The 20,801-nt window shown below is 32.5% G+C and overlaps 1 protein-coding gene across 1 annotated transcript; it reads right to left on the reverse strand.

Annotated features, from left to right (window-relative positions):
- Nucleotides 1–1,579: 1,579 nt before the first annotated feature.
- Nucleotides 1,580–6,181, reverse strand: LOC133302313 (probable LRR receptor-like serine/threonine-protein kinase At2g16250). Its single transcript, XM_061502073.1, has 5 exons — nucleotides 5,729–6,181; nucleotides 3,742–5,648; nucleotides 3,307–3,432; nucleotides 3,118–3,140; nucleotides 1,580–2,876 (listed from the first exon to the last, which is right to left on the reverse strand). The coding sequence occupies exons 2-5, from the start codon at nucleotides 5,604–5,606 to the stop codon at nucleotides 2,275–2,277; spliced, it is 2,616 nt and encodes an 871-aa protein (XP_061358057.1). The 5' UTR covers nucleotides 5,607–5,648; nucleotides 5,729–6,181; the 3' UTR covers nucleotides 1,580–2,274.
- Between the last annotated feature and the right edge of the window lie 14,620 nt (nucleotides 6,182–20,801).

A 20,801-nucleotide genomic window follows, 5' to 3' on the forward strand; every position in this document is an offset into this window, starting at 1 on the left:
TTTCATAAAAGAGATTGTGTTATTCGTATGATTGTACTATTAAAAAAATAAAATAAAAATCTTTCGTTGAATTGAAGTGGTGTTAAATTATTGTCCTGAACTGACTAGGAAAATGTAATATGGACTCTGCAACTAATGTAAGAACTCGGAGATCAGCGGGCATATAGTGGGGCTGAAATGATCCTGTTTTTCTCGCTTTGACTTCAAACATTATTCGAAGTTTTATTTTTATAATTATGGCTTTATTAATGTCTTAATAATTGCTTCATTTTATCATTGGTAAATAAAAATTAAGGGCTAGGCTTGGTTGTTGCCCTATCTCAGGATAGCCATTCAATCTTAATGAACTTATAAAAGATACAAACAGATAACTTATTAATAACAATTTAAGGCAAAATTAATAATTGTTTTGTTTCAGATGTATATAGTGAATTTCTTGCGGTGGATCATATAATTCTCATAGAATATAAGTTTAGTGAAATCTGTTTTTTCTTAAAATATAAATCCTTTTTTGTATGTAGCGGATATCAATTTGTTAGACTACTTTTTTTGGAGAGGGGGAGGGGGAGCTGTGTTGGACTGCTACCCATGTATACTATCAAAGTTATGTAATTTTATAGTAATCTATTTAATCTTATATATAATGTTAGAAAACCCATGGCAAGAGGTTAAGCTTTGATCCGGAGGTATTATATATGGGAAAGAGACCCATTTGTACCAAGGCCCAAAAGGCCTCCTTCGCTCATGCGAAATAGCTGCAAAGGTAATCCATCTCGCTATGAGAGGTAGGGATCTCGATCATGACTTAGCCACCAAGCCAATATAACTTAAACTGACAGGAACCATAATTGCCAAAATCAACAGCTAAGTTGGCTATAAACGAGAACCAGTGAAAGTATGGCAGCTCTTGCTTGCTGCCATTGCTACAGAATCTATTCAAAACATAGGCTTGCCCATCAAGGAATAGTCTAATAAAAGTCATCCCTCTTCACCAATCAACATGGACATTGTCTCACGAAAGACAATGATAAACACATCGCTCAAGCACTATAAATACAGATGTCATTGGCCCGAATATGATATCTCTCTGAATATTTGAACTTCGTTGGATATTAAACTTACTTGAGCGTTGGAGTGTCTTTCAAGGTACCTCCCGTCGCTCTCATACAGACCAAAGAAGCACAAACACTGCCCAACCATATCGCATCATACAACCTCATCTCGTTAAGCTTCCAAGCATCTTGGCAACATCTCATTAATCTTTTCTTCTCTTCTCAATATCCTCTACCTTCAATCGCGTGTGATTAGAGTCTGTCCATTTGGTATTAGACTGATCAAGCTTAAAGCCTTGAACTATGTCTATACGTAATGCGATGTTTTTTATTTTTATTTTTCTTTCCTTGATACACAAAAGTTTGGAAAGGAAAGTTATGCTGTTATAAGCCCCAAAGTTCCAAAAGACTTGTGTCGAGAAACATGGTAGAGATGACAGAATTTCAAGAAGAATGATTAGATGAAAAAAAAGGCGAAATTTATTGAACAGTAAAAGTTATGTTTCTAACCAATGTAGTACTACCTAATGAGCCACCCTAATGAATTAGTTAATGGAGTTAACTAACTACAATTAACCATTTTTTTATTGCGCAAAAAGGTAAAGAAAGAAAGTTACTCCATTCCAAGATAATATATGCTACAAAGCTCAAGAAGACTTACAATGCTTACTTACATATCACCAACCCACAATGAGAAATTTTAGTAGTTCAATGTTTTTCCCCACTTCGAATTCTTCAAAAAATGAAATCACTATGTTACAATCTATCACACATTTAATGACCTAAAGGGAGGGGTGGGGGGGTGTGTTTTAAACAAATCAGTTGAATGACTAAAATTACTCATTTTTATTGGAGCTCTCTATATACCACATTTCAATGCGTACTGCTTAATCTGCTTTAGAAAGCAAGAGCTACCACTAACATTAGTATGGCTTTTCATTGCTGCACCATGGCAGTGATGAACCATAATGAATGCAGGGCAATGTGCTTGACTTGCGAATAACATCACTAATTAAAGAAGGGAAATGTGTTTCTCATGTTGCATGAGACAAATTATCTCATGCAACACATAAAAAAGTGGGTGGAACCCATCTTTTTCCTTTCTCTCTCTTCTTCAAAGTGGGTCCTCCTCACTTTTTTGTGTTGCATGAGATAAATTATCTCACGCAACATGAGAAAAATCAAACCCATTAAAGAATAACAAAATCCATTTCCTAAGTGCTCATCTTGCCTCTCCAGTCTCTACATCTTGCATATCCAATGGTTCAGGGAAAATTTCATTGGATGATCTTTTATTGGAAGATGAGTGATCATTTCCAGTACTACCTTGAGAACCTACTCTTCCTGATTGTTTAAAGCCACTAGTACCCTCCTTGTTTGCATTCCCTGTGGCAGTAGCACTCTCTGATGAACTGTGTCTCCAACTACCAAAGAATGCAGTGCTCCAAGATCTCCTAGATGAGGTTGTTCTCAACCTTGCCGAGCTAGGATTTTCTTCTCTCACAATCTTCAATGGATTTTCCAATGCTTTGAGGACATATCTCATAGGAGGACGCTTGGAAGGCTTGGGATTCAGACATGACATGGCCACAATTGCCATAGCCCATACCTCATCCAATAGGTCCTCATCCACGATCAAAGATGGATCAACAATCTTAGTCACACGTTCTTTATCATATATGCTTATGTAAGACAGGGTTTGCTCTAACCACTCTTTTGCGGCGGCATCATCTGATTTGCTGACATGAAGATTACCAGTAACTAGCTCGAGTAAAATCTTCCCAAAACAGTAGACATCGTCGGCGCATGTCACAGATGATGTACCTGTTCATTACCACAGGGCAAAAAGAAAACACTTATGATTTCTCCAGTAACAGTTTAAAACAACAGAAAGGTTATAACGTTAAATATGTAAGTATGCATGCCCTTTCTCTGTGCTAACATATGTAGGAGATCACCAACGTTTTCTAGGGATAAAACGAGTACTGTACTTGAATGGATGCATGGATCAATAATAGGATAAAAACTAACTATAAATGTGTAAAATTTAAACCGAATTACTCACCAGAGTTGACTTGATTAGAAGATCTGCAAAATCACAAGGGAAAAAAAAACAGTTGGTTACCACTTTTTTTTGAAAATAAATATGAACATGTTTGCATATCATCATAGAATCACTTGTCCTTTAATTTTCATTTATAATAAAACAGCTATGCTTTATCATGTTGCCATTGTTGATGAATTCAAAACTTACGGTGGCTTGCTGAAAAGTCTTGAGATGACATTCTGATGAAGATCTTCTTGGGCAGTAACCTCACTCAAACTTCCAAGTCTCACTTCAAATTTATCATCAAGAAGTATACTGCTAGCTTGGACATCTCTTCAAAAAGAAAAAAATCAAAAGTAAAATTTCAGTAATTTGAAGAACTGCAAAAGTTCTCACAGACCTCCACATTTTACACATTGTTGACAAGGAACATAAAATGTAACTCGATACAACTGTAAAGTAAAAGATATCACTAACAAATTCAATCTTAAGATATCACCATGCTGAAAAAAATTGAGCATGCAGCATGTTTTGACAAAATAAATGCAATGATGTTTCTAACAAATTCAATTCCGTGACATATCATATTTTTTCCAATCATGTTGAGAGAACCCTAACAATCTAGGTTGCGCTTGTTATTACCTGTGAACAAGGGGAGGGCTACACTCGTGTAGGTAAGCTAGGCCTTCAGCAGCTCCTATTGCAATTTTCAATCTCGTGATCCAATCCAGGGACTGTAATTTACCATCTGAACTAGTGACTTTGTGCAATGAAGTAGCCAAATCTCCATTTGGCATATACTTGTAAACTATACATTTCTCATTCTCATTCTCCAAGCACTGTCCCAGGATTGGGACCAATCTTGCATGTGAAACCTTGCTTAATAATCCCAATTCCACAATGTATGATTCTCTCTTAAATAAATTCAAATCTACCTTTTTGACAACCACAGTTGCTCCACTTTCCAAGACTCCCCAGTAGAGGTCTCCAGAACGACCATGCTTTATGATATTTGCTTCAGAAAAATTGCCAGTCAAACGAACAATTTGCTCAAAAGTAAATGATTCTCCCACTCCAGTTACAAAGACAGGATCCTTAGGAGGAGTAGGTCTTCCCCCATCTGGAACAGGTCCCCCTTCTACGGTCCCCCTTTGAATCACCAAGCTATTATGTTTATGACATTGTTTTAGAACCAGTAAGAGGACCAATACCAGAAGCACAGTTAAGCCAAGCCCACCAAATATACCTGCCAGTATAAATATAACTGATTTGTTGCTCCTGGACTTTCCTAGGAATGGGGGTTGAATTGGTTCTTGCTCACCAGGATCAAAGTGTAAATTTCTCCGAACGTAAAACAGTCTACAATCTTCCAAACCCCTCTGGTTTGAAATCATCTGTAGGCAATTTCTAGCTAGAGTTACATTACTAAGACCACCACCTGGCACCTCACCTTGTAAATAATTACCAGACAAATCAATCATTTTAAACTTGTTCAACGAAGTATTCAGAGACAGAGATCCATAGAACAAATTGTTTGAGAGATTGAATATGGCACCAGTAGAACTAACGTTATTAGAGAACTTTGGCAGTGGACCAGTGAGATTGTTGCTGGATACATCAAGAAAGTGCAAGCTGGGCATTGACCACATCTTAGCAGGAAGAGAACCATGAAATAAATTCTCACTGAGAATGAGAACTTGAAGGGCAACAAGGGTAGAAGAAAACAAACTACCCGGCAATGACCCAGACAGAAAATTCATGCTAAGGTCAAGCTCAACCAACTTGGAAAGGTTACCCAGTTGAGGGGGAACAGAAGCAGTGAGGGCACTATTAGAAAGGTTCAGAATTTGGAGATTTGAAAGGCCACCCAGTTCATGTGGAATAGACCCAGATAAGAAATTAGAAGAAAGATCAAGCCTTGTAAGGTTACCAAGTTTAGACAAAGAGTTAGGCACTGTTCCTGAAAGCGAGTTCCTAGAGAGGTCAAGAACAGATAACCCAGATAACAATCCCAATGTTGGAGGCATTCTACCAGTAAGACTATTCCCTGAAAGGAACAAAGACTTCAACACACTCAAACCCCCAAGTGAATCAGGAATCACACCCGTTATGGAACAAGACCTTAGATCAAGCACTTGGAGTGCACCAAGGCTCTGACCAAACCACTCGGGAATTGACCCATTGAGCATGAACCCAGAAGCGTTGAAAGACTCCAATAGTGTTAAATTGGTAAGGGAATCCACTTCGAAGTTCGGGTGAAGACGACCGGTTCGGGTTCGCTTCAAACCGGTCACGTTTATCCCAACGACTCGACCGTTCCGGCACCGAACCCCGGTCCAGTTCAGGCACGGTTCGGCTTTTAAGGGCCATTCCTTTCCCCTTATCCCCAACGAAGAACGAAGCTTAAATAACGCAACCCATTCGGTTTCAGAACTTAAACCCATCGTTAACTGTACCAACAGCAACATTATAACCGCACTAAGTGCCAATCCTCGCTGCAATCCCATGCCTAATGATTCACACTCAGAAACTCGAGTTCACGTTACTCTCTGCAATTTCATTTGAATTTAGCAAAATTTGGCATATAACCCATAAAAAAAAAATTAAATTTTTCTTCTTCTTTTTTTACCTCCAATGACAAGCTCTGATTCTGCACTTGGTGCTGCTGCTGCTGCTGCTGTTTCTTCTAAACCCTGACCCAATCTACAAAAAGGTTCCATTAACGTTCTAATTTAGAGGAATATGTCTCTGTCTTGGTTTTTTTGTTTTCTTTGCGATGAAACACAACGTTAGACATGTTTAAGGTTGAATGTAAAGTTGAGTGGAGTGTGTTTTGTAAAAGAAGATGGTATTTTTGGAATTGAGGTAAAGTTTGTGTAACAAAACATTAAATGGGTATCTGCCTCTTTTATAGAATGGATAGGATTCAGGGAAAACATTAATGAGGGAAGTGAGTGGTTATGCTATGGGCTCCAACTGCCACTAGTCATCACACACTTTCAAACTCACCGGACTGTTATTTAATGCGTTTGGGTTTTGGAAGGTGGTGAACTGAAGAACAGTGTTTAAGTGTTTCAAAAAAATGGTGGGTGTGTTTATGGTAGTTATGTTATGATGGAGCTTTATTACCACTCATGAGTCTAGTTTTTTTTCTTTTTTTCTTTTTGGTAAATATCAAATCAACTGCAAACAAAATGATTGTCAGTTTGTGGATAGAAGTTTCCTCGAATTAGAGTACCTTTTCAAGTTTGATTTTTCTTTTCGCGGTTTGTGTTGCAGAAGAGCAAGGCGATGATGATTGGTGAATCACCATGTGACAAACATTGAGGAATTGTGGCACAGCACTGTGCCCACTTGTGTCCTTACACGTAGAATTTTCAAAGAGGACATCAATTTTAAGTTGCCACGCTTTTAATGCAAACAAAAGTCACAGAAAAGCAACCATAAATTGGTCAAATCCCATAATATTTGTTGTGCAAACTTGACTATAAAACATTTTGTTTACCGACTTAATATTTTCTTGTTTGATTTAATATTTATTATTATTTTTCATATGTGATTAATTATTTGATTATTTTGATTTAAATATTGTCTGATCCAAATAATTATCTCGAACTTGAAACCTTTGATTAAGAAAAAACAGTCTTTTACCATTCGAACCAATCTTAATTTTTAAAATTAAAATCTGACGTAGAACACATATTTTTCCCTCCAACCTAAGTAGTTGTATTCTCTAATGTAAACAAATATTAAAAAAATATGTAATTTTGATAATCGTAATAATAATTTTACTCTACATAATTGCATCTTTATCCGTAAATGCATGAAAGGATAACAAAATAAGTATTAGTTTTTTAAGAGCATTGCTTACATAAACTTAATTATACTTATGCTTGGTATCATATATAGTTAATTCTTGTTGACATATAATATTTATAATGAAATCAATTTTTATATTAATAGTACTTGTTAAAAAAATAATCCAAAGGACGAAAGCTGTCTCCATGCAGCAAAGGCGCAATCTAATCAAGTTTTCCACTAAAGAAAAAGCTGTTAACTTTTTATTTAGGGAGTGGTAAAGGTCTCTCGTCTTAATAAAGGGTTAAAAGTTTTTCGGGTTATAGAAGATAATAAAATTATCTCATATATATATATGTGAGGTCTATTAAGGTCATGTAAGAATAAGAGAGAAAAAGAAAAAAATTATACATCATACATTTTTATATGTGTGAATGAGATAATTTTATCTCCTAGATATAAAAAACTTCAAACTTATCAATAAACTACAATAATATCTTTTTTATATACAATAATGACAATGAGATTTGAATTTATACCCTCATACAAACAACCCAGATCTCTAATAATTTAAATTATAATAATATCTTATATACCATAAACTAACATGTATACTTAATTAAAAATATAATGTGATACAATAATTAACTATACAAGATAAGATTGTGTTAACTTTTGAATAAATACGTAAGATTTTATTTTCAGTAGGAAGGACGAGTGTTCCATATGGGATCATGTTAGGCAACAAGTGGCCAAGTGGAAAGTTTGAAAGATAATGAGTGACGTGGCAATATCCTACGCGCAAATCTACGTGGTCCGACAACGATTGCTTTCCTTGATTTCAGCCCTTCTATATTTCTGTATGAATTATGAATAAATGGCTCCATCAACCCCTCACTCTTATCTATCATAATTCACATGGTGTGCAAGGCGTAGTAATAACAATAAGGATTTAAAGTTAGACATGTTATTTCTCTAATAATAATAATAAAAAAAGTTAGACATGTTATTTGGAAAAGAAGAGATTTTTTTTTGAAATTATCATATTTTTATATTTTTATACGTGTAAGAAATAATTTTATCTTTAACGATATGAAAAACTTTAAACCCTAACAATAACCATAAAAAAATCACATTAAATGGTTGACTCAAATACTACCATGGGTCTATATTAAGGATGAATTAACAAGAGAGCATGGTTCAAAAATTCGGAATTAGACATCACTTAGCTCGAAATTAGTTTTATGTTGTGAAGGTCACTTTTTCTATTTAAGTCATAACAATCTCACTCTTAAAGGAGTGTTTTAAAACTCCACCTCGCATTTCGAGTTGACCCGGGTCAACCCTGACCTCTCCCCTCTAAGAATTGGGGTCAAGTTGGACCCTTTATGCATATCAACCCCTCCGACTTCCAAAACTCGGCCGAATTTCAGTGACTCCCGGGTCAGAAGGATCAAAGGGGGTCACTGCATGTTTTTTTATTTACAAAAAATTCCACGAAACAACATTGTTTTATTAAAAAAAAAATACTTGCAAACCTAAATCTAATCGTTTTCTTCTCTCCCAGCGACCTAGACGTCTTCAATCTTCACCTCGCTGCTGTGAATCTTCTAGAAAAGATAAGAATTTTATCAATTCCAATGAAAACCTTACGATCGTCGATGAAAAATAAAAACTCATTCTTACTTCCTTTAAATTTTTCTTTGTCAGGGATCTTCTCAAAAGAAGTAGAACTGGGTCAGTGTAGTGACCCAATTAGAATGAGTTTTGTACTTTAGTATCTTGATACTTTAATTAGGTTATGTAATATTGACTTGTGGTTGTAATTGGTGAATTATGTTAAATATATTTTGAATCTTTGATGATTGGTGGTTTGTTTTTTAATATTTTCATATAAGATGCATATACTTATATTTTTTTTAATATATAATCCGGGTCAGCATAGTGGCCCTTGATCTCCCGGTTGAACCTGTGACTCCTGACCTCGGCCGGGTTGATGGTCGGGCCGGGTTTTTATACACTGTCTTAAAGGAATAATTAGGTCATAAGATTTAAAAAATTAACATAATATTAATTAAAAAAAGATAATAGGAGTAATAATCAGTCCAAATGGATTGATTTTTTTTTTTCTGATGAACTTGATTGGTTGCTACTCCATATATTACGGTGAGCTAATAATTCACCTGCAAAGATGCTCAAATTAATACATGCAAATAATAAAATGATATTTTAATATAAGTAGACTACATAAAGAGTCCTCCAAACCCACTCTGGAGGATAAACATTTTGGTCTAAATTTCCGCCCATATTGTAATTTGGGTTCGATTCTCACTTTAGGCAAATATATGTAAACTCTCATTCAGGGGATATGGCTTCAAGTAGAGTCAAGACTTCTGATGCAGTGCTATCTTTGCGTTTTTAGTTGCGTGTATGAATTGTCCGTGTGCCTTTTTTTTATTGATTAAATTCAACTATTTTATGTACAAAAAAAAAAAAAAAATCAATTGTTTTTGCACAGGATAAGAAAACAATTTAAGTTATTTTCTTTCGAAAAGTGGGAAACGTGTGAAATCTGGATTAAGTGCATGTCTGGGGTCGCGGAAGTGACAATAGAACGGAAAATGACACAAACGGGATGTCATTGACTGACTCGAAGAACACAATGTCATTGACTGAGTCTCTGGTGCAATGTTCAAACGTAGGGTCTTGTTTTGTTACATTCATTCATATTAACACAATAAAGTAGAAATGATTGATTGGGACTAGGTGTTTTCATCCTTCAATTATTTTGGTCTTGAAAGCCACTTTTCTTCTTTCCTTATTGCTATGTTCTTTTGCTAAAATCTCATTCTAGATGCTACCCTTTGTTTGGCTCTACATACGCGTGTGATCTCAATCAATAATCTATGTGCCATTTTTTTGTGTGGATACTATACTATGTACCATGTTTTTTTTTTTTCCTTCCCAATATTCCAGATTATTTAAATGAGACTATTCCGTTCAGAAGTATATAACGTCGCTTTTCTTTTTTTTTTTGGTATTATTCAACGTCCCTTTTAACGTATGACAATTGAAATGCGAGTGTTTTTTTTTTTATTTAAAAAAAAAACATACATTATTTTTGCAATACGACCGGCTGTGATAAGATCAAATTTTGTATATACGGTCGTGATCATTTATATCGGTATCAATTAGATTCACAATCTGGATTGTAGATTTTATTTGTTTTTAATGGTTCTGATCTATTAAATATTTGAACTTTTAGACATAAGAAAATCAATATTTGGCGTAAAATTTATTATTAGAATATGCTATTATATATATCCACTTATCTTATTTCATTTTGTTTCCTGAAATTTTAAATCTCTTTGATAATGTATTTTAATATTCTTAATATATGTATTTTTAATAAAGATGATAAAAAAATAAATAAGGAATTATTTAATTACATTTTAAAGTGTTTTCTCATCTATTGTTTGGCCGAAGTTAATAACTAAAAGCGAAAAATATTTATTCTTTTAAAGATATATAGTTGTGTCATTTTAAGTTAAAAAACACAATATATTATTTTTTATTTAAATTTAAATTTAAAAAATAACCCATTTTATCTCCCATAATTTTTTTTACTTGTATTTTTTCTCACTTAAAATAATATAATTTTATTTCTTTTAAAAGGACAAACATCCAAACATCGTACCCTAACTAAAAATACTAAAATATACATAATACAGTTGAAAAAAAAAAGCCCAATCCCAAAACCTTTCCTAATAGCCCATGTATCAATGTTCGCAACTCATGTGGTTAGTTCAATAAAAGTAGGTGTGGCCTACTTTTCAGCCCATCCAAAAAAAAAGCCGGTGACTCTCTTATTTAATTTGGATCGACATTCATGCACATAATAAGTCCTTTGGGTCCATAGTTGGTTTTATTAATGTATAAAACGTTTTTCTTTTTCATATTATTAATTACTAATGAAGTTTTATGAAAACTCCAATTTTTTATTTAATTTACTTCATCATTCTCGTCATGATTTTTTTTTTTTTTTTGAATAGTCATGACACCAAGGAGTGTAATTGAAGGTCAGTTAACTAAGGGTTTTTTTTTTTTATAAATAGTTAACTAAGGATTAAACTAACTTAGCTTGGTAAATTTCATTTGAATTCAAATTTAACACATAAAGCATATTTTCATTTCAATAAGGATTAGGGAATTCGGAAAAATGTCTTATTTTAAAAACTAAAATACCATGAATATATTTTCTTTATTTAAGAATATCATACAAATTATTATAACAATACATATTATTTTTTAAGGTACTCCAAAAAATAATAAATAAATAATAATATGGAAAAATAATATATATGAAACTTATATACCATTTTAATAATTATACAATTAAAAGTGATTTTTATTAATACCAAGGTGTAAATGAATTTTTAGACACTTTTTTAAATATTAAAATTTTATTAAAAGCCAACTTTTGATCTATGTTAAATCTGATAAATCAAATTTATTCAAAACTAAAATTATAAAGTATTATTCAAATACACAATTAAAAGTTGGGTGTGCTTTTAAGCTTCAAATATTTTGAAGCTCTTGGCACAACTTTCCTCCGTTCCTCCTTATACTAATGCCTCGTTTGGTCACTTTGGTGTATAGGATATGATAGGAATGGATAAAATATAAGGGCTAAATAAAAGTAGGATATGATATGAGCTTATCAGAATCACATCATATCATGTGTTTAATATGCACTAGATAAGAAGTCTGATAGAATAATATTATCCAATAGTGTTTCGGGGTAAACCATACAGTGTCATGATATGATATAAGTAGACATAAATACTCATTTAATAGAATTTCATATGATATTTTAAAATTGATTTTTAAACTACTTATTTTTTACTTATTTACACATTCTTTCTTCTTTTAAATTATTAAAAAAATTGAAAGTATAATTTTAAATAAAATATATTAAAATACATAAATTACTTTCAATTTTTTAAATATTAAACATTATATCCTACCCTAATAAATTTTAAAAAATTAAATTTTAAAAATTGTCTTCCATGTATGTACCATATTTCAAAAAGGGAAATATTAGTCTCCTTTTACATGAGGTAGCTTATCTCATTTTCTCTCACTTCGATTTCCGCACCTCACTTTTTTTTTTCTTTTTCTTTTTTCTTGTAATGGTGGGACCCACCTAGTTTCTCTCTACAACATAAGATACCTATCTTATGTAAAAGGAGATTAATAAAACCCTTTCAAAAATTATGTTTCATTCAAAAATCATGTTCCATTTTTCATTCAATTCAAAAAGGCATTGATATTAATGGTTCTTTCATTCATTGACAATGTTCTTGCCATAAAGAATTGATTACCAATAACATATCATTGCAATAGACAAAATAATTAGAGTAACAAAGTCACTAACAAATAAGGTTCTCAAGTTCTAAACTCATTGACATAATATGTCCTGGCCATAAACAAAATAAGTAGAGTAATAAAGTAATTAATAACCAAGGTTCTCAAATCATTATCATGTTTCATTTAACTACTAACTTTTGCATCATTAAAAAATCATGCTCCATTTTTATTCAAAAATCATGTTTCATTCAATTCAAAAAGACATTGAGATTAATGATTCTTTCATTCGCTAACAAGGTTCTTACCATAAATTTTTTTTGCCAATAACATGTCATTGGCATAAACAAAATAATTAGAGTAACAAAGTCACTAACAAATAAGGTTCTCAAATTCTAAAATCATTGACATAACATGTCCATGCCATAAGCAAAACAAGTAGAGTAATGAAGTCACTAATAACCAAGGTTCTCATGTCCTCAAATCATTACCATGTTTCATTTAACTATTAACTTCTGCATCATTCAAAAATAATGTTTCATTCAAAAATCATGCTCCATTTTTTCATTCAAAAATCATGTTTCATTCAATTCAAAAAGGCATTGAGATTAATGGTTCTTTCATTCGTTGACAAGGTTTTTGCCGTAAAAAATTGATTGCCAATAACATGTCATTGCCATAAACAAAATAATTAGAGTAACGAAGTCACTAACAAATAAGGTTCTTAAGTTTTAAAATCAATTAACATAACATGTCCAAGCACTATTAGAAAATGGGGATAATACGTCAGTCAATTTGCATCAAAGTAGAATTTAACCGCTTGGAATTGAACTCTCCGGCTATTTTCGCGACATGTAAAGCTAATTGTCGTCATATTCTACAATACAACAGTGATGTTTAGTCATTTGGGAATTCCCCCATCCACTTAAATTTCCATTCCTCAAAAAGTTTCACTTCACGGCTTCTATTTTAAAAATGCTAAATTTTCTCCGTGCTCTCTCTTCTTTAGAACCCTTTTTATTCTCTCAAACTCTCAAACTCTCAAACTCATCTTCTCTGTTTTGGTCCCCTCAAACTTCACCTTGTTGTCCCCATTAACTGAAATGCTTCATATGTGAGTCACCTTCAAGCTTCACCAAATGCATCCTTCTCCGACACAGTTTGGACAATATTTAGAGACAAACTTCACTTCAAACCATGTTCTTTTTCCAAAATCATAAATTATTAATCTGGTCCCAACTTGTCTTCTCTACTCTGCAATAAAAAATGAGGTACGTAGTCTAACCCTTTTGCATTCTTTATTGACCCATTACATTATTTTGCTCCATTTTCCTTCTTTCTCGCATTTCATTGTAATTCAAGTGAAACTAATTTTTGGGTTCTTGTAAATTTTCTTGATTTCAAGTTAGATCCCATCATTTTTACCGTGTGATTTATGCAAATATGATTTTGTAGGTTGTTTCTTGTTATTGTGATTTGGGTTTCTGTTATTAAAATATTACTTTTAATTGAACACTATTGAGGCTTCCTAACCATTAAATTCTAATTTACTTGCCATCACTTGACTTCTAGCAAGTTTATTTAATATGGCATAAGTGGTGATTTTGTATTCGGATTGGTTGGGCAGAGAGAGAACATTGTTGATTATTATGACTCAGGAGTTGAAAGAGATAACATTCTATGCTAATGTTTTGATTTGCTGCTATCTAGTAACTCCTATGCAAACATTGATCAATCAAAACAATAACAATATTTTGATTTACTGCTATCTAGTAACTCCTATGCTCGAGTCAATTCAGGCCCACTTTTATTATAGTATTTTTTTTCATTTTATAAATATTGGATAAATAAAACTATACATATAAATAAAAATGGTCAAGTATATGCTCGTGCCTCTTACTGAATATTAATATCTAGAATAAAACACATCATTTAGAACTGAGGACATACATTTTTTTCTCTTTACAAGGAGGTTCGAGCAAGAAGTGGACAATTATTCGTGGTGTTATGGGAGTGCAGTCCTTGTTGTGATCCTCTTTGTAGTATTTGCTTGGCTTAGAAGATCCCTAAAGCCCAAGAGGGTTCCTAGAGGTAAGACATTTTGGAAATTCTTTGATGTGATGCTTCTTGTTTTTTTTTTCTTAATTCTTATTCTTCATGATTGAAACTATTTATGCAGGGTACTTCTTATTTATGTGTTAAGTATGTAGTTGTACATCCAATGATAACAGAAATTTTCAGATTTTTGAATCGAGTGAGTTTAGATTCTGAATCCATTTTGAATGTGTACATTTCCATTTCTAATTGGAAAATTTGATTTTTTGCATATCAAATATTTTGTGCATGCATTTTACAAATGTTGATGCCAGATGTAACTTGTATATCTTACCTATACAAGTAGCTGATTGTTTAGTGTTGGGATTATTATCCTGCTTAATGTGGTATGCGTGTTACTAAAAATGTGGATTAATGTTCACAATATAAAAAGCAGAAATGATTTCAGCGCTATTCTTTCTGATTTCTATTAAAATACTCTTCTTTTGATAGGGGATATAAACTACGTTCTTATTTCAGCAAAACATTAATTGGTGTTGCTCATAATATATTCTTCTTTGCTTCAGTTATGGATGATAAAGTTGAATCTGAAACTTCACTTGAAGTGTCTGGAAGTTTTAGGATAAATAAAAAAAGAAATCTCTAATGTTTAGAAGTATTTTACGAAAATTGGTACACATAAGGATGATTTTGAAAAGGCTGCGTGTAATTATTGTGCTACTGAATATGTAGTTGGTAGGCATCCTAAGACTCGAGATAGCTATAGAACTTCACATTTGGGTCGTCATATTCTTGGTTGTAAGATTCTTGCAAACTCCAGAATCAAATAAGCAACATGGAAAGTCTAGTACTATACATATTAGTTAAGAGGTCCATCGAGAAAAGCTTGCACGAGCCATAGTTTATCACGATCTACCTTATAAATTTGTTGAGTATGACATGATTAGGGATTTGATAAATTATATCAGTCCTGGTATTGTGATGCATTCTAGGAATACCGTTGTGTCAAATGTTCAAAAAATGTATCTCAAAGAAAAGAACAAACTTAAGCAAATCATGTCGAGGATTCCTAATAGAGTGTGTCTAACTTCAGATGTTTGGATAACAACTAACAATAAGGGTTATATTTGTTTAACAACTCACTTTGTTGATGATAATTGGAGATTAATTAGTAAGATTCTGAACTTCTGTCGAATGAAGCCTCCAAGTAATGGGGTTGAATTGGAAACTACTTGATTGCTTGAAGCAATAGGGTATTGAGAAGAAGGTATTTTCTAGTGCACTGGATAATGCTGCTGCGAATGATAGCATTTAACTTATATTAATAAACCATCTTCATTTGCAAAACAATTTGTTGTGTGAAGGTGAGTTTTTTCATATACGATTACTCTGCATATATACTTAATTTAATTGTTTAAGAAGGTTTGAAAATAATTGTGTCAGATGTTCAAAAAATGAATATCAAAGAAAAGGACAAACATAAGCAAATCATGTCAAAGATTCCTAATAGAGTGTGTCTAACTTTAGATATTTTGACAGCAACTAACAGTGAGGGTTACATTTGTTTAACATGATAATTGGAGATTAATTAGTAAGATTATGAACTTCTGTCGAAAGAAGCCTCCATATACCGGGGTTGAATTGGAAAATACTTTGTTTGATTGCTTGAAGCAATGAGGTGTTGAGAAGAAGATATTTTCTATTACATTGGATAATGTTGCTGCGAATGATAACATGCAACTTATATTAATAAACCATCTTCATTTGCAAAATAATTTATTGTGGAAAGGTGAGTTTTTTCATATATGTTTACTCTGCATATATACTTAATTTAATTGTTTAAGAAGCTTTGAAACCGTTGTGTCAGATGTTCAAAAAATGTATGTCAAAGAAAAAGACAAACTTAAGCAAATCATGTCGAGGATTAATAATAAATTATGTCTCACTTAAGATGTTTGGACAACAACTAACAGTGAGAGTTACATTTGTTTAACAACTCACTTTGTTGATGATAATTGGAGATTAATTACTAAGATTCTGAACTTCTGTCGAATGAAGCCTCCATATAATGGGGTTGAATTGAAAACTACTTTGTTTGATTGCTTGAAGCAATGGGGTATTGAGAAGAAGGTATTTTCTATTACAATGGATAATGCTGCTGCGAATGATATCATGCAACTTATATAAATAAACCATCTTCATTTGTAAAACAATTTGTTGTGTGAAGGTGAGTTTTTTCATATTTGTTTACTCTGCATATATACTTAATTTAATTGTTTAAGAAGGTTTGAAACCGTTGTGCCAGATGTTCAAACAATGTATGTCAAAGAAAAGGACAAACTAAGCAAATTATGTCGAGGATACCTAATACAGTGTGTCTAACATCAGATATTTGGGCAGGAACTAACAGTGAGGGTTACATTTGTTTAACAACTCTTTTTGTTGATGATAATTGGAGATTGATTAGTAAGATTCTGAATTTCTGTCGAATGAAGCTTCCACATACTGGGGTTGAATTGGAAACTACTTTGTTTGATTGCTTGAAGCAATGGGGTATTGAGAAGAAGGTATTTTCTATTACACTGAATGATGCTGCTGCGAATGATATCATGCAACTTATATAAATAAACCATCTTTCATTTGCAAAACAATTTGTTGTGTGAAGGTGAGTTTTTTGATATACGTTTACTCTACATATATACTTAATTTAATTATTTAAGAAGGTTTGAAATCGTTGTGCCAGATGTTCAAACAATGTATGTCAAAGAAAAGGACAAACTTAAGCAAATTATGTCGAGGACTCCTAATACAGTGTGTCTAACATCAAATGTTTGGGCAGAAACTAACAGTGATGGTTACATTTGTTTAACAACTCTTTTTGTTGATGATAACTGGAGATTAATTAGTAAGATTCTGAACTTCTATCGAATGAAGCCTCTATATACTGGGGTTGAATTGGAAACTACTTTGTTTGATTGCTTGAATCAATGAGGTATTGAGAAGAATGTTTTTTCTATTACAATGGATAATGCTGCTGCGAATGATATCATGCAACTTATATTAATAAACCATCTTCATTTGCAAACAATTTGTTGTTTGAAGGTGAGTTTTTTCATATACGTTTACTCTGCATATATACTTAATTTAATTATTTAAGAAGGTTTGAAACTGTTTGCCAGATGTTCAAACAATGTATATCAAAGAAAAGGACAAACTTAAGCAAATTATGTCGAGGATTCCTAATACAGTGTGTCTAACATAATATATTTGGGCAGGAACTAACAGTGAGGGTTACATTTGTTTAACAACTCTTTTTGTTGATGATAATTGGAGATTGATTAATAAGATTCTGAATTTCTGTCGAATGAAGCTTCCACATACTGGGGTTGAATCGGAAACTACTTTGTTTGATTGCTTGAAGCAATAGGGTATTGAGAAAAAGGTATTTTATATAACACTATACAATGCTGTTGCGAATGATAACATACAACTTATATTAATAAACCATCTTCATTTGCAAAACAATTTGTTGTGTGAATGTGAGTTTTTCATATACGTTTACTCTGCACATATACTTGATTTAATTGTTTAAGAATGTTTGAAATCGTTGTGTCTGATGTTCAAAAAATATATGTCAAATAAAAAGACAAACTTAAGCAAATCATATCGAGGATTCCAAATAGAGTGTGTCGGGATTCAGATGTTTGTACAACAACTAACAGTGAGTGTTACATTTGTTTAACAGCTCACTTTGTTGATGATAATTAAAGATTAATTAGTAAGATTCTGAACTTCTGTTGAATGAAGCCTCTATATACTGGGGTTGAATTGGAAACTACTTTGTTTGATTGCTTAAAGCTGTATTGAGAAGAAGATATTTTCTATTATATTGGATAATGCTGTTGCGAATGATAACATGCAACTTATATTAATAAACCATCTTCATTTGCAAAATAATTTGTTGTGAGAAGGTGAGTTTTTTCATATACGTTTTCTCTACGCGTATAATTAATTTAATTGTTTAAGAAGGTTTGAAAGTGGCTTTTGAAGCACTGTATAAAATTAGAGAAAATGTTAAGTATGTGAGAGCATCAGATGTGACAATGATTAAATTTCAAGATTGCATGGAACAAGCTAGCATAGACACAAGCATTAGTTTGAGAACAAATGTGTCAACCAAGTGGAATTCAACATATTTGATGCTAGAAAGTGCGCTTAAGTATGAAAAAGCGTTTGACATTCTCTAAGTGTGAGATAGGAATTATAAATATTGTTTGTCACAAGAAGAATGGAGATAATATGTGAATTTTTGGAATCATTTTATGAGATTACAAACATGATTTCAGGTTCATCTTATCCAACCTCTAACTTGTATTTTATGCAAGTTTGGAAGATTGAGTATATATTGGATGAAAACTTGTGTAGTGATAGTGATGTTATAAGGGATATGTCAATGAGAATGAAAGAGAAGTTTGACAAATAGTGGAAAGAGTACAACGTAGTCCTTGCTTTTGGAGCTATTCTTGTCAACTCGCTTTTGGAGCTATTCTTGTCAAGCGCTTGAAGCTTGTTTTCTTACAATTTTGTTATACAAAACTGGATCCTTCAACCTCTCACGATAAGGTTAGAAATGTGAGAGAAAAGATTGAGAAGCTTTATGAAGGATATGCAAGCAATCTCCAAGTATCAAGTTCTTCTCATTCTCTTTTATCCAATAAATCCAGTATCTTGCCCAAGTCGAGTGGAGAAGGGAATAAGCCCAAAAAATCAAAATTATACATAAGAATATGTTCTTTTATGCTAATTTAATATTTTCTTCATTATTGTTTCATTTAAATAATTGATATATTATATTTTGCAGGAGTTTGAAATATTTGAGAACAAGAGCATGTATGTTGTTGGTAAGAGTGAATTAGATATTTATTTGGATGAACAAAAAGTTAAATTTGGTCAAGGTGAAGATTTTGATTCGCTTAACTATTGGAAGCTAAATGAAAGTAGATTTCCCACACTTAATATTATGGCACAAGATGTGCTAAGTATCCCGATTACGACAGTGGCATCAGAATCTGCTTTTAGTATTGGTGGACGTGTTCTTACCAAATATAGAAGTTCTACTCTTCCTGAAAATATTAAAATATTGATTTGCACTAGGAATTGGTTGCATGGTTTTACTCTCAATCTTTATGGTAATGCTTTGCGTTAATTTTCATAATCTCTTATACATAATTGTAATATTCATTGGTTATGTTGGAATTGATTGTCTAATTGAGTGATTGCATTTCAATGGATTGTAAGTTTTAGATGAAGATGATTGTAAAATTACTCATCATGAAGCACTAACATCATAATCCCAAGGGACATCCAGAATTTCAAATTGAAGACTAGAGAAGTACGAAGAGTTGGTACATATATCACTTTGAATCCTCTATTTTTTTAATCTTTCTGATGAATTGATTCTTACTATTTATTTTTTGTGCAGGTTTTCTTTGCTTTAACAATTATAGCTCTTGATGTTTTCAAGTATAATGCCTTTACTGCCTTAAGTGGATTTAAAATATAAACTTGGTTATCTAGATATAGATTTCCAATGTCGTGTTAGATGGTATTACTTACTTGTTATATCTTTCATTATAAATTCCAAATCTCAGAAGAGTAGTAGTTGTTTATGTGTAGATGGTCTGCATATATGGTAGATGAAAAGATTAAGGCTATTAATGTTGAAGAAGCCCTCTTTGATGTCAAGGTTTCTGGCGCTGATACCATTTCGGGACAGATTTGAAGTATTTATTAGTTTGTATGTGTTTAGTAAGCTTACAACATAATAATGTACCTGATCAAATGTTGTAAATCGAGAGTTTCTGTTGGATCACTTTTTTTTTGAGTATTGGACTTCTTACTGTTATCATCGATCCTTTTTTTCTTGATGCAATTTTATACGCGGAAATAAGTTTCTAGTATGCATCAGTATCATATGTATGTTTGGTATCCCCTCACTTTTGTAATTATTTACTGTCTCACTTTAAAGCATGTTTAATATGTGGGCTTTTTGGCTCTGGCCCGCGTGGGCGAGCGCTAAACGGGCCGGGGTGGCCCGTTTTGATACCTCTTAGGAAAGTAATAAAGTCATTAATAACCAAGGATAGGTTCTCAAGCTCTCAAATCATTACCATGTTTTATTTAACTACTAACTTCTGCATCATTCAAAAGTTACGTTTCGTTAAAAAATCATGCTCCATCTTTCATTCAAAAATCATGTTTCATTCAATTCAAAAAGGCATTGAGATTAATGGTTCTTTCATTCGCTGACAAGGTCCTTGCCATAAAGAATTGATTGCTATAAATAATTGATTGCCAATATCATGTCATTGATAAACAAAATAATTAGAGTAACAATGTCACTAACAAATAAGGTTCTCAATTTCTAAAATTGTTGACATAACATGTCTTGGCCATAAATAAAATAAGTAGAATAATAAAGT

The sequence above is a fragment of the Gastrolobium bilobum genome, unplaced genomic scaffold (assembly GCF_033153095.1).
Source record: "Gastrolobium bilobum isolate Gb01-03AN ecotype WA unplaced genomic scaffold, APGP_CSIRO_Gbil_v1 utg66855, whole genome shotgun sequence".
NCBI classification, from domain to species: domain Eukaryota; kingdom Viridiplantae; phylum Streptophyta; class Magnoliopsida; order Fabales; family Fabaceae; genus Gastrolobium; species Gastrolobium bilobum.